General features: G+C 42.0%; 1 protein-coding gene across 1 annotated transcript; it reads right to left on the reverse strand.

Moving 5' to 3' along the window:
* Positions 1-4877: 4877 nt before the first annotated feature.
* On the reverse strand, positions 4878-8486 carry LOC131948955 (uncharacterized). Its single transcript, XM_059310683.1, has 2 exons — positions 7209-8486; positions 4878-4931 (listed from the first exon to the last, which is right to left on the reverse strand). Exons 1-2 carry the CDS (start codon positions 8316-8318, stop codon positions 4878-4880), a joined length of 1164 nt encoding a protein of 387 aa, XP_059166666.1. The 5' UTR covers positions 8319-8486.
* Positions 8487-12414: the final 3928 nt, after the last annotated feature.

A 12414-nucleotide genomic window follows, 5' to 3' on the forward strand; every position in this document is an offset into this window, starting at 1 on the left:
ATTACATCTCAGACGATAGAAATCTATTGATAATGCTAATCAGTTTTAATTAATGTCGCTATAATTAGAGTTTACCATCAAATAAAACACCTTGTTTCTCTACCAGGCACCAGTCGTGAGTCCTTTGACGCAGCTCTCCCCCAACTACTGCCTGCAGCCAACCACGCCCTCACACTTCAACTTTCAAAACATCAGCCCTCTACTGCTGGGCGGCAACTTGCAGACGTCACTGGGCGGGAACTTGCAGACGTCGCCTGTACAGCTAGGGAATCAAAGCTTCCTCTATCTACCCATTTATGGAGGCGTGCCCAGTCAGCAACTGTCAAGCTCCACCCAGAACCTAATGCCTTCCCCTAGCCCCACCCATATTTTTCCGTCCCAAAGCCCTAATTACAATAATTTCTTCGCCCGAAGCCCCGCCCACATTCTGCCTGCCCATAGCCCTACTAGCACTCATTTTCTTCAAAGCCCTACCCATCTTATGCCTTCCCAAAGCCCCGCCCACAGCATGCCTGCGCAAAGCCCTATAAACACTAATTTTCTTCAAAGCCCCGCCCATATAATGCCTGTCCAAAGCCCCGCCCACATCACGCCTTCCCAAAGCCCCGCCCACAGCACGCCTTCCCAAAGCCCCGCCCACAACATACCAACACAAAGATTCTCCTACGACAACGTGCCAAACCAAAGCTCCTCCCACAAAACGTCTGCCCACGACTTATTTACACCGAGCCTGCCCCATTATCAACTATCAAGTTCCTCGCTTCATCAACTCTCAAGTTCCTCGCTTCATCAACTATCAAGTTCCTCATACAAAACCTCAAACCACCATTCCTCTACTGATCAGCAAGTTTTGATGAGGACTCCCTTAACGGAATCTTTTCTTCTAAACCAGCTAACATCGGCCAGAAAAACTTCTCATAGCCTGGTCAAGACATCCTCACATGCTGGCACTAGTCCTGTCCCACACAGTGGCACCAACTCTACCCCACACACTGGCACCAACTCTACCCCACACAGTGGCACCAACTCTACCCCACACACTGGCACCAACTCTACCCCACACAGTGGCACCAACTCTACCCCACACAGTGGCACCAACTCTACCCCACACACTGGCACCAACTCTACCCCACACAGTGGCACCAACTCTACCCCACACAGTGGCACCAACTCTACCCCACACACTGGCACCAACTCTACCCCACACAGTGGCACCAACTCTACCCCACACACTGGCACCAACTCTACCCCACACAGTGGCACCAACTCTACCCCACACAGTGGCACCAACTCTACCCCACACACTGGCACCAACTCTACCCCACACACTGGCACCAACTCTACCCCACACAATGGCACCAACTCTACCCCACACAGTGGCACCAACTCTACCCCACACAGTGGCACCAACTCTACCCCACACACTGGCACCAACTCTACCCCACACAGTGGCACCAACTCTACCCCCACAACCTCCCCACACATCAACTTCCCACTCCCCACACCAAGCCCCAGATGTGAGAGACGGTGCCAGACCTCGCCTGTCAGCCAGCAGCACGCTCTAAACAACACCAGCCCAGCCGTGACGTCAGCACCAGACAGACACACATCAGCGTATGCTGTGCTGGACGACAAAGATTTCTTCACGTCTGATGAACTGGATGAGATTTGGGCTAGATGGATGTACCACGTTAAGACTCGAACAACGGACCTGTTCGACTGTTGAAAATCAACAACACAATTTGCTCAACTAATCTTTTAGCCAAAGACTTTTAGATGCTGAAACTTAACAAATCTTTTAGCCACAGACTTTTAGATGCTGAAATTTAATCAAAACATCTTTTAACTACAGACTTTTAGATGCTAAAACTTAATCAAAACATCTTTTAACTACAGACTTTTAGATGCTGAAACTTAACAAATCTTTTAGCTACAGACTTTTAGATGCTGAAACTTAATCAACAAATCTTTTAGCCACAGACTTTTAGATGCTGAAACTTAATCAACAAATCTTTTAGCCACAGACTTTTAGATGCTGAAACTTAATCAAAACATCTTACTTTTAGATGCTGAAACTTAATCAAAACATCTTTTAACTACAGACTTTTAGATGCTGAAACTTAATCAAAACATCTTTTAACTACAGACTTTTAGACGCTGAAACTTAATCAATGCATCTTTTAACTACAGAATTTTAGATGCTGAAACTTAATAAACAAATCTTTTAGCCACAGACTTTAGACGCTGAACTAATACACGAATTCACACATCCTAGGTCCCGTGCCCGACCCAGCATAAATTGGTACCCAGCATAAGTTAGGGGGGGGGATTAAAGACTTAGGAGTCAAAGAAAATTCCGCGTGTTTTTTATAATGCATGGCCGTCATGATTTTAGCCTGATTTTAGATTGATGTTTTACAAAAAGTTTGTAACAATTTTAGAGCGATGTTTTACAATGCTAAAAAAGTGTAACAATTTTAGAGCGATGTTTTACAATGTTAAAAAAGTGTAACAATTTTAGAGCGATGTTTTACAATGTTAAAAAAGTGTAACAATTTTAGAGCGATGTTTTACAATGTTAAAAAAGTGTAACAATTTTAGAGCGATGTTTTACAATGCTAAAAAAGTGTAACAATTTTAGAGCGATGTTTTACAATGCTAAAAAAGTGTAACAATTTTAGAGCGATGTTTTACAATGCTAAAAAAGTGTAACAATTTTAGAGCGATGTTTTACAATGTTAAAAAAGTGTAACAATTTTAGAGCGATGTTTTACAATGTTAAAAAAAGTATTTTTAAACATTTTAGAGCGATGTTTTACAAATGTTACTTTTAACGATTGTAACCAACTTACAGTGTGCTACATTGTGATATCCTAACTGTACAGTACTTTTGATCGTCATTTTTTGTAATACTGTGATATGTAATACATGTGACAATTCACAGCTCACATTTTTGACTATTTATAAGTAACAGTTCACAGGATATCACCTAATCAAATGTCGCCTCAAAAGATCCCATGTGTGAAGATCCCATTTGTGAATAACTCATTTGTGAAGATCCCATTTGTAAAGAACCCATTTATGAAGAAACCATTTGTAAAGATCCCATTTATAGAGACCCCATTTGTAGAGACCCCATTTGAAATTGGCCATTTTGTCAAAAGCTCAAAAAGCAGAAGGGTTGTTCATGTTCAAACATCAGGTGACACTCCCCCCCCCCCCCCCCCCGCCATTTCTCCCTCCCTCCCAAAATGCTGGTGTAGTCTCGATGTCCCTACACCAGGTAGGGCCTACTCCATTTTTTTTAACGGACAAAATGTCCAACATAGTTGTATTTTTTTGTCCAGCCTCCCTTCCTTTTAAAACTGACGATTTCTTAAATAGATTTCTTTTATTAGTAAATCTCATTTATCGCCCCCCCCCCCTCCCCCAACACACACACATTCCTCATGTAGAGATAGGAAGTTACCACTTGTTCGCTTGAACGAATGTATATTGACGTCAGCATAGGTTGGACTAGCACTAGCCTTTTATGCTGTAGTGGCACTAGTGGGACACAATTTGTAACAAGCTGACATTGTTTTATGAAATGTACTTTTGACTTTGAGAAATAAACTATACTGTATATTATGTGTTTCTGATTAATGTTTTAAAGTTGAATGAAAGTGAAAGGCTTGCTCGCTTTGAGAAATAAAATATATCGTATCTTATGTTCTGATTATTTTTTTAAAAAGTTGAATGAAAGTCAAAGGCTTTCTCGAGTGTTGAAATAAAATGTGTTGTGGATAAAGAAAGTAATTTTACATCATAATAATTTACAAGACAAACATCAAATTGGCTCAGTTTATTTTTAGACTATTTTCACACTCTGAACAATAAAAAATGTACAATTAAATGGGTTAAAACATAAGTAGGGGCTTAACCTGTAAAAATTAAAAAATAAGCATAGAACTCACAAATTGATTTTAAAACTAACGCATTATTTAATTTAAAAAATTTTTAGACTAAAATATGCTTTAATCTTTTAAAAAACTAAATTTGTAAAGTTAAAAACAAATTAATTAAAAATCTGATAGGGATCAAAACTGGTAAAACTAAAAATTCAGACAAAATGCAGAAGAAAAACATTTCAAAGACACATTACTGTGTCGTATGTAAATTAACAAGGCACCGTATGGTATAGGCATCCGTTCATAAAGGTAGGTGTAATAAAGGTGTAGGTAAGCGTCGTTAAAGAGTGTAGGTAAGCGTCGTTAAAGAGTGTAGGTAAGCGTCGTTATAGAGTGTAGGTAAGCGTCGTTATAGAGTGTAGGTAAGCGTCGTTAAAAGGTGTATGTAAGCGTCGTTAAAAGGTGTAGTGTAAGCGTCGTTAAAGAGTGTAGGTAAGCGTCGTTAAAGAGTGTAGGTAGCGTCGTTAAAGAGTGTAGGTAAGCGTCGTTAAAGAGTGTAGGTAAGCGTCGTTAAAGGGTGTAGGTAAGCGTCGTTAAAGGGTGTAGGTAAGCGTCGTTAAAGGGTGTAGGTAAGCGTCGTTAAAGGGTTAGGTAAGCGTCGTTAAAAAATGAAAGTAAGCGATTACTGGCGTTTTAAAGAGTACTGGCGTCATAAAGAGTGTTGGCGTCATAAAGAGTACTGGCGTCATAAAGAGTGCAAGAGTCATAAAGAGTACTGGCGTCATAAAAGAGTACTGGCGTCATAAAGAGTACTGACGCCCCAGAATTGCAGTCAGTCATGTAATGTCCCCCCACCATCACGCCACTGCTAATCCCGAAGCAGACGACAGCATTCTTTGACCAGGTTAATCATCTGCCTCTCCCGCTCATCAAAGCTGATTCCACACGGTGCCTGCAACTTGTAGGCTCCTATTTTTTGCTGGATCTTCAACAGTTTTCTTCTCCTGAAAATATCAAGTTTATATACATCAGTTTCTTCTCCTGAAAATATCAAGTTTATATTCAAGAGATTCTTCCTCCTGAAAATATCAATTTTATATTCAAGAGATTCTTCTCCTGAAAATATCAAGTTTACATTCAACAGTTTCTCACCTGAAAATATCAAGTTTACGTTCAAGAGTTTCTTCCCCTTATAATATCAAGTTTACTTTCAACACTTTCTTCTCCTAAATATATCAAGTTTACGTTCAAAAGTTTCTTCCTCTGATAATATCAAAGTTTATATTGAAGAGTTTCTTCTAGTAATATCAAGTTAATTTTCAAGAATTATTCATGAAAATAACTTTAAAGAGTGCTATAACCCATCTAAACAAATGATAGCTAACGAGATACCTGCCACAATGTCATAATAAAACCATACGAACAGTGTTTCTTCCTGACTTTTTTCTCTTGAAATTTTCGGGGGGGGGGGGGGGGGGCGGCGGACACTGTTAAAATTATATATTTTCTATATAAATTTCATTTCGTTCGGGGGGGGGGGGGGGGCGGGGGGGGGGTAGATAACTACAACAATGTCCTAACGAGACCATACCGGAGTTTTAGACCGCTAAAGACTCCAAATATCTTCCTTGTGCTGATGAAATTTTCAAGTGGTACATGACTAACGAAGTGGGTCTCACACTTGGCAGTAAACAGCCACGAGTTAATGAAGCCAGATTTCATCAGCAACACACATACACATTGAATGGCATGAATCGTTGCTAACGGTTTGAGCCTAAAACATGGACTTATTACTCATTTGTCCATACAAGGATACTCGTAAACTGTTGTAAGCTTTTACAAGGATGCCCAGCCTTAAAGGACATTATACTTCTCAGATATTAAGGTCACAGCCACACATTGTTAGCCATAGCCATATTTTAATATTGAATGAAAAAGAAAAAAATAATTTATATATTTGAAGAACAAAGAAACTTCATACATTTAAAGACCAAACATTATATTTACAGGCCACATAAATTATATTTGCAGGCCAAATAAAAAGGCCTAACAAATAATATATTTGAAGGCCAAACAAATAATATATTTGAAGGCCAAACAAATAATATATTTGAATGCCAAACAAATAATATATTTGAATACCAAACAAATAATTTATTTGAATACCAAACAAATAATATATTTGAATACCAAACAAATAATATATTTGTAGGCCAAACAAATAATATATTTGAAGGCCAAACAAATAATATATTTGAAGGCCAAACAAATAATATATTTGAATATCAAACAAATAATATATTTGAAGGCCAAACAATGTAGTTGAATGTCGAACAATATAATTGAACGCCAAACTATTTTGCAGGCCAAACAAACTATATAGTTGAAGGCCTATCAAATAAGCAATATATCTGAAAACAAACAATATAAAAATATATTTGAAACCAAAACAATATCTGAAAGCCAGAACAGTATTTTCGAAGGCCAAAAAAAACTATATGTCTGCAGTCTACGGTAGTAACAAGACGTATTACACCTTACACATTTTACAATGACCTTTGTATTGATTGAAACATGTAAACTCTACTTCATCTACTCAATGGATCGCGCGGTCTAAAGATGAAACTTTTTGTACTGACCGTTGAATATGTAACAAAACATTTTAACCCACCTAGGACTTGAACGTGTATGTAAAACAACAAATTATAAACGGGCATAAAAGACGTTCAACTAAGTCATAACGCTAAAGTTTCAAGGGAACAAACATTTCTGATCCAGTGTTTCTTTCAGACATTTTATCCGGGGTGAAAACACTTTAATTTTTGGGGGTGTGGGTGTGGTTGTCGCACACTGCCTAAAGCATTTATTTTCCATATATTTTTTATATTTCACCGCGGGGGGGGGGAGCGATGGACTTGCTCCAGGGATGTGAGCAGCCCACCCCCTCTCCCCCAACCCCAAAGATGCCTGAAAGAAACTCTGTTCTGATATAAGGACTTGTATTAGACACTGACCTTCGTTATGAGGCTATCAGGTTTTTATTTAAGTGTGACTGGCTAAGACGGGAGACATGCAGTAGAAAAATCTCTAGCAGTCCCCAGACTACATGCGAGTAGAAACGTCTTCATAGTACCTTGAGCAGTAGAACTGGTGAGGGAGGAGATAGACATTCAGACACCAGTTACTGCACGCGACAGCTGATTAACACAACAGCGTTAATACGGTTTATGTAAGAGGGGGGGGGGGAGATTGTAATATGATGCAACGTGAGGGAATAGTCTAATACAGTGTCATTTAAGGAAACAGACCCACGCTTACCTCCTGCTTTTTCAGAACTCTTCTGATTCTCTCCAGACTCAGCAGTTCTCTGTCCGACAGCTCTACATCGCTCAGGTTAAGCGCCTCTCTGACGTCATCCAGGGAGGGTGGGCCCGACGTGCTGGACCTGACTCCTGTTTTAACCACAGCCACCAGTCTGCTGTAGGTGAGGCCGTGCGGCTGGTCCACCTCTGACGTGGGTCTGGGCAGCTGCCGGACAGCCAGGCAGGCCGTGTACTGTCTGATGGCCAGCTTGACCGTGGCCTGAGTCCCCAGCTCCTGGGGCACCAGTGCCGCCCACCAGGCTTCTTCGGGCGTGCTTGGCTCCTGTCTGTCTGCCTCCTTAGGGGCTGGTACCGCCCACCCAGCACCCTCAGACGTGCTTGGCTCCTGTCTGCCTGGCTCCCTTGGGGCTGGTACCGCACCTTCTGATGTGCTTGGCTCCTGCCCACCTGCGTCTTTCGGGACTGGTGCCGCCCACCCAGCACCTTCAGACGTGCAGGATCCCTCTCTAGCTGCCAGACTGGCCCATTGTTTCAGCTTTGATTCCGCTAACTTTGCTTGGCGCCTAGTTTTTGGTGCCCCATACGTTCGGCGAATGGATCCGCGGGTCCTTGCACTGTTTAGACCGGGACCTGGTTTGGAAGCCTCAAAAATCATGGTCTGGATATACGTGGCAGTTTGCCCAGATCCCAGGGCCGGCACACGGCGGTCCACTTTAGACCTCTGGACTGCTGGTCCAAGTACATCTTGTACTGACGTCACTTCCGGCACTCGGCGGTCCATTTTAGACCTTGTGGTTGATGGCCCAGGCACAGCTTGTACTGGCGTTATTTCTGGCACTCGGCGGTCCATTTTAGACTTCTGGGACACTGGTCCAGACACGTCATCGTCCGTCGACTCGCCGGTCCCGGCTTCACGGACCGTTGAGATGCCGGCCCCACCTGTGTCGACCATTGACTCGAGTCGCAGCTGTCTTTGTACGACCGTCTTGTTGATCTCGATCAGAGTTGAGACCGAATAGTTCATGTCTTTCAGCGTGGTCAGCATCTCATTCAGTTTCTCGTGCTCTTGGAGCAGCTCTACTTCCTCTAGATCTTGGGACTCCATTCCCCACAAACCACAATGTTAAAATTCACAGAACTGTTAAAAGCACACAGTTAAAATTCCAAAATCCGACTGTAAGCGAAACATTCAGGCGTGTGTATGACGTTAACGACCAGCCAATGAAAATTGACTTAACAAAAAACACAAAACAACATTGGTTGGCCAATACGGTTAGATCGTTCAGTGTGTGTAGTCCAGGGCCTTACACATTGGAATGGCACAAACACGATTTTCAGTCGACACACCTGTGTACCCTCGAGTAGTTTTGACCCTCCAGTTGTGTGTTTCGTCACTCTGTGTTGTGGAGACAACAACAGCACATGTGCTCATGTCGAGGTACTGCTGACCTGCTCACCTCTCGATACACGGTGTGTTGGCGTGAGTTTCGTCACTCTGTCTTGTGAAGACAGCTACAGTACATGTCTCGATACACGGTGTGTTGGCGCACACTCCGCCACTGTGTTGGCGTTGTGTTTGTGTTTTGAACACCATTCATCGATACGTCGTGAGCGCGTTCTGTCGTAGCCTGCACACAACGAATGGTAGTTCTTAAGTGGATGTTTTCATCACATGACTAGTCGATGCAGCCCCCCCCCCCCTTCCTATATTCACACGAACTTTATTTGTTCCCCCCCCCCATTCCTATATTCACACCAACTTTATTTGTCCCCCCCCCCCCCCTCCCCACCAGAAGTAGCCTCCATATTAAGAAATTTTTTTATTTTTTAGAAATGTGTGTGGTAGACATTTTGCCATTTTGTCAGGGTAGAAAAAAAAAACAACGCTCTTAGTGAGAGTCTTAGCACCAGCCATGCTTACAGAAGTACATACTATATTATAACTATTATAAATGTAAATTTCCAAATAGGGAACTAACGTCACAGATATGTCGCGGCGTTTCTTGGCTATGTTCAAAGGGAGTTCACTCATGTCGTTCAGATACATTTTATAGAGTTACCTCCCTTGTTCAAGGAAACTCATTCAACTAGGACATTTATGGAAACAGGAAGAGGACTAGACATCCCATAGCACACGCCAGGGCATCTACCAGTGGCGTAGCTACTGTAAAGTTAGCGACAGCAAGGCATAGGACCCAAGGCACATTGGGGCCCTTCTCCCTCTTTAAACAAAACTAAAACTTGGAATATTAAAATTGGTTTTATGTAAATAATGTTAAAAAGAAAAAGGAAATCCAGTTTCTTTTCTACTGTAGAAATAATTTAAAGTTCCAAAAGGCACCCAGCGGTCCCCTCTTTACTGTTCAGGCATTGGCATTGAGTGTGTGTGTGTTGGGGGGGGGGGGGGGGGGGGTCGAACAGGGCCCATATAGCGCTACTAACACTATACGTTTTTGGTTTTCATCCAATCGCTAAGAAAATTTTATGGGAAATCGTTGAGAATACTCCAGGCAGTGTTTATTCCCAGACATTTTTCTGAAAACGTGCCCGAAAGAAACTCTGGCATTTGATAAAGTTTCTAGCATTCAATTTTTATTTTGTATGGTGGCGCCCCGGCAATAAGGTGGTGTTATTTCCCAGCGGCTATCTTTGCACCATGGTCTCCCCCGTGAGCTCTACGACGCCTATATTCGTTTTAGTGAGTGCATTTCACTAAGGATACGGAGTGCTATTAAAATCGATACCTGAATAGAATAAGGGGTATCCTCCAGCGTATAGGCAGTAGTAAAAGTTGGGCACCCCCAGATAGCCAGCGGCTACCTGAGTGCAAGGGATACGTTGATTGCCCTTCCTACAGTGGGGCTACTTATTAAAAGAGTAAACTGCAACAGGGGCGCCCCCGGATTACGGGTAACACAGGAGCACCCTACGGTGGCCTCTACGTTCGATGATTCAACCGAACCAGGGGTAGCACATCATGAAACAAATTGTAGATATGCCCATTGGGTCAGTAGCTTAGCCATCCTTAGTATCTAACATACAGAAGCAGCTAAACTAGATCTCAAGGAACTTATTATTTATTTTACAAAATATTGAGAAGAAACAGATCTAAAAAAAATCACGAGCAGTTTTTTTTTTAAATTGTGTTATTGGCGTAACAAGGTTGGGTGTTCCCCTACGCGTTTACCAAAGATGTCACTTATCTTTTATTATTTTAGCAGAATCCAATATAATGTTTCAATTAATTTGACAATGTTTTGTCATGGTGTCACGCCTAAATGTCGTCAGCCGTTATAGGCCGCACCTCTGCCACCGCATGCGACCCTGATGTGTTTGCTTACTTAATAAACAAATTAACGGTAAGCCTGTAACAATTTTACAAAACTACGGGGTTGTAGGCCTACATCTATCTATCTATATATATAATTCTCCTCTTCGAGCCGTTAGAAAACAAGCTGCAAACGCTCTCCCTACCTCCCCACCCCTACATGGTTTTAGTGAGCTGTGTTCACTCTAAATGTTTACAAGCAGAGCCAACGATTTTAAACGTAGGGGGGGGGGGGAAGGAAGGGGGGAGGGGGGGGGGGAAGGAAGGGGGGGGGTTATGGTCCTTAACGAGCTACTTATAGTGTTTTAAAGAAATATTTTCAGTGTCAGCGTTGGTACTGTCGAATTCACAAATTATGAATTATTGAAAATTAGAAACAACTAAATAGCGGCGTATGTTATGCCGCGGGCCGGCTCGTAATAATATAATATAAATAAAAAATCAGGATGTATAAAACACAAAATGTTCAGAATATTTATATTTTTGTGAAGGGGCCCGAAAATCCTAGCTACGCCACTGACGTCTACGTGATAATTTCGTGGTCTCTTTAATGTAGTGCTCACTGTCTTCTAGTCGCCCCCCCCCCCCCAGTAATCACGTAGTCGTGACTCAAGCTGGGCTGACGTTTGCGTGATCTGTTTATGAATGACGCACGTGATCAGTGGCGTCACTAGGTCGAGGGTCACCCAATACTGAGGGTCACGCCACTTCTATCCAAACATTTACCACCTTGTTTCATTCCTACTTTTATAATTGTTTTAATTTACGTTTTTTTCTCGATTTGCCATCCCACCCTAAATGGTGTCTCCCGGCGCGGCCACGACCCCACCTCGGGACGCCACTGCACACAGTTAACACAAAGGGCATTTTCGACGTTTCACCACATCCCCATATACCGTTAAGTTCCATAGAGCACACCCACAATAGGATATACCATCCAGATCCACCACACCCACAATAGGATATACCATTATACTATCCAGATCCATCACACCCACAATATGATATACTTTTACTACCCACAAACACCACCCCTCTCAACACACACACAATAATGAAAAGGTTTGTTAGGAAACCGTTTAATATATCATTGCTAACAAAATTTTAAAAATACCCCCATATACTGCAATATAATGAAAAGACAATCCCACACATCATAATCTCCCAAATCCTTCATATTGTTACTAATATGTTACTTATAGGTTTATAACTTATGTAGAGGATCCTAAGTAATGTAGTATAGTTAAACTAATTACTCCTTATACTAATTTATACGCAAATTGCTTGTTTTAAACTTGAAACATTTTTACCCAGTCTTGCAATCTAGATTGTATCACAATATTTGCCTGAAGGATACACCTTTTCACACCCCTCCTCCCCCACACACACGTCCTGTGTCAGTAACTGGAACAGCACACACACCAAACGGGCACCAAGGGTGTGCGCAGTGACGTCAGGGGTGAGCAGGATACGCTGGACAGGAAAAATGACGTCATCCAAGGCGTCAAGCCAAAAGCTCAACCATTTTAGAGCAAAGTCCAATGAAAGAACGCGCGTGTCTGATCGAAGTTTAGACTGTAGGCGAGATGTTGAACGGGGGAGAAGAAAAATTAAGTGCCATCTTTCAGCATACTATGATTTAAATCAAACATTCTTCTCAAATGTGCTCTCAATTTACATCAGTTTACATATCTACATAACAAAGATGAAATGGCCTGACGAGTTAGCCATGAGATGAAGGAAGCATCTACCTAAAGTCTAAAGTAAACTTTTTCTACCAAAAGGGTGATTAACTACATAGCTGTCACACATTGCCCCCCCCCCCTCCCTCAATACAGATATTATTGGAACACATACAACAAACAAAAAACCA

Source organism: Physella acuta, unplaced genomic scaffold, assembly GCF_028476545.2.
Source record: "Physella acuta isolate Inbredline_101_S28 unplaced genomic scaffold, ASM2847654v3 ptg000667l, whole genome shotgun sequence".
Classification (NCBI taxonomy): Eukaryota; Metazoa; Mollusca; class Gastropoda; family Physidae; genus Physella; species Physella acuta.

Bases quoted from the DNA above. Each gene is read 5' to 3' on its own strand.
- LOC131948955 (XM_059310683.1), bottom strand. From the start codon at position 8,318: ATGGAGTCCCAAGATCTAGAGGAAGTAGAGCTGCTCCAAGAGCACGAG. The intron at 4,932-7,208 runs GTAAGCGTGGGT...TGATATTTTCAG, and splicing joins GAGTTCTGAAAAAGCAGGAG to GAGAAGAAACTGATGTATAT.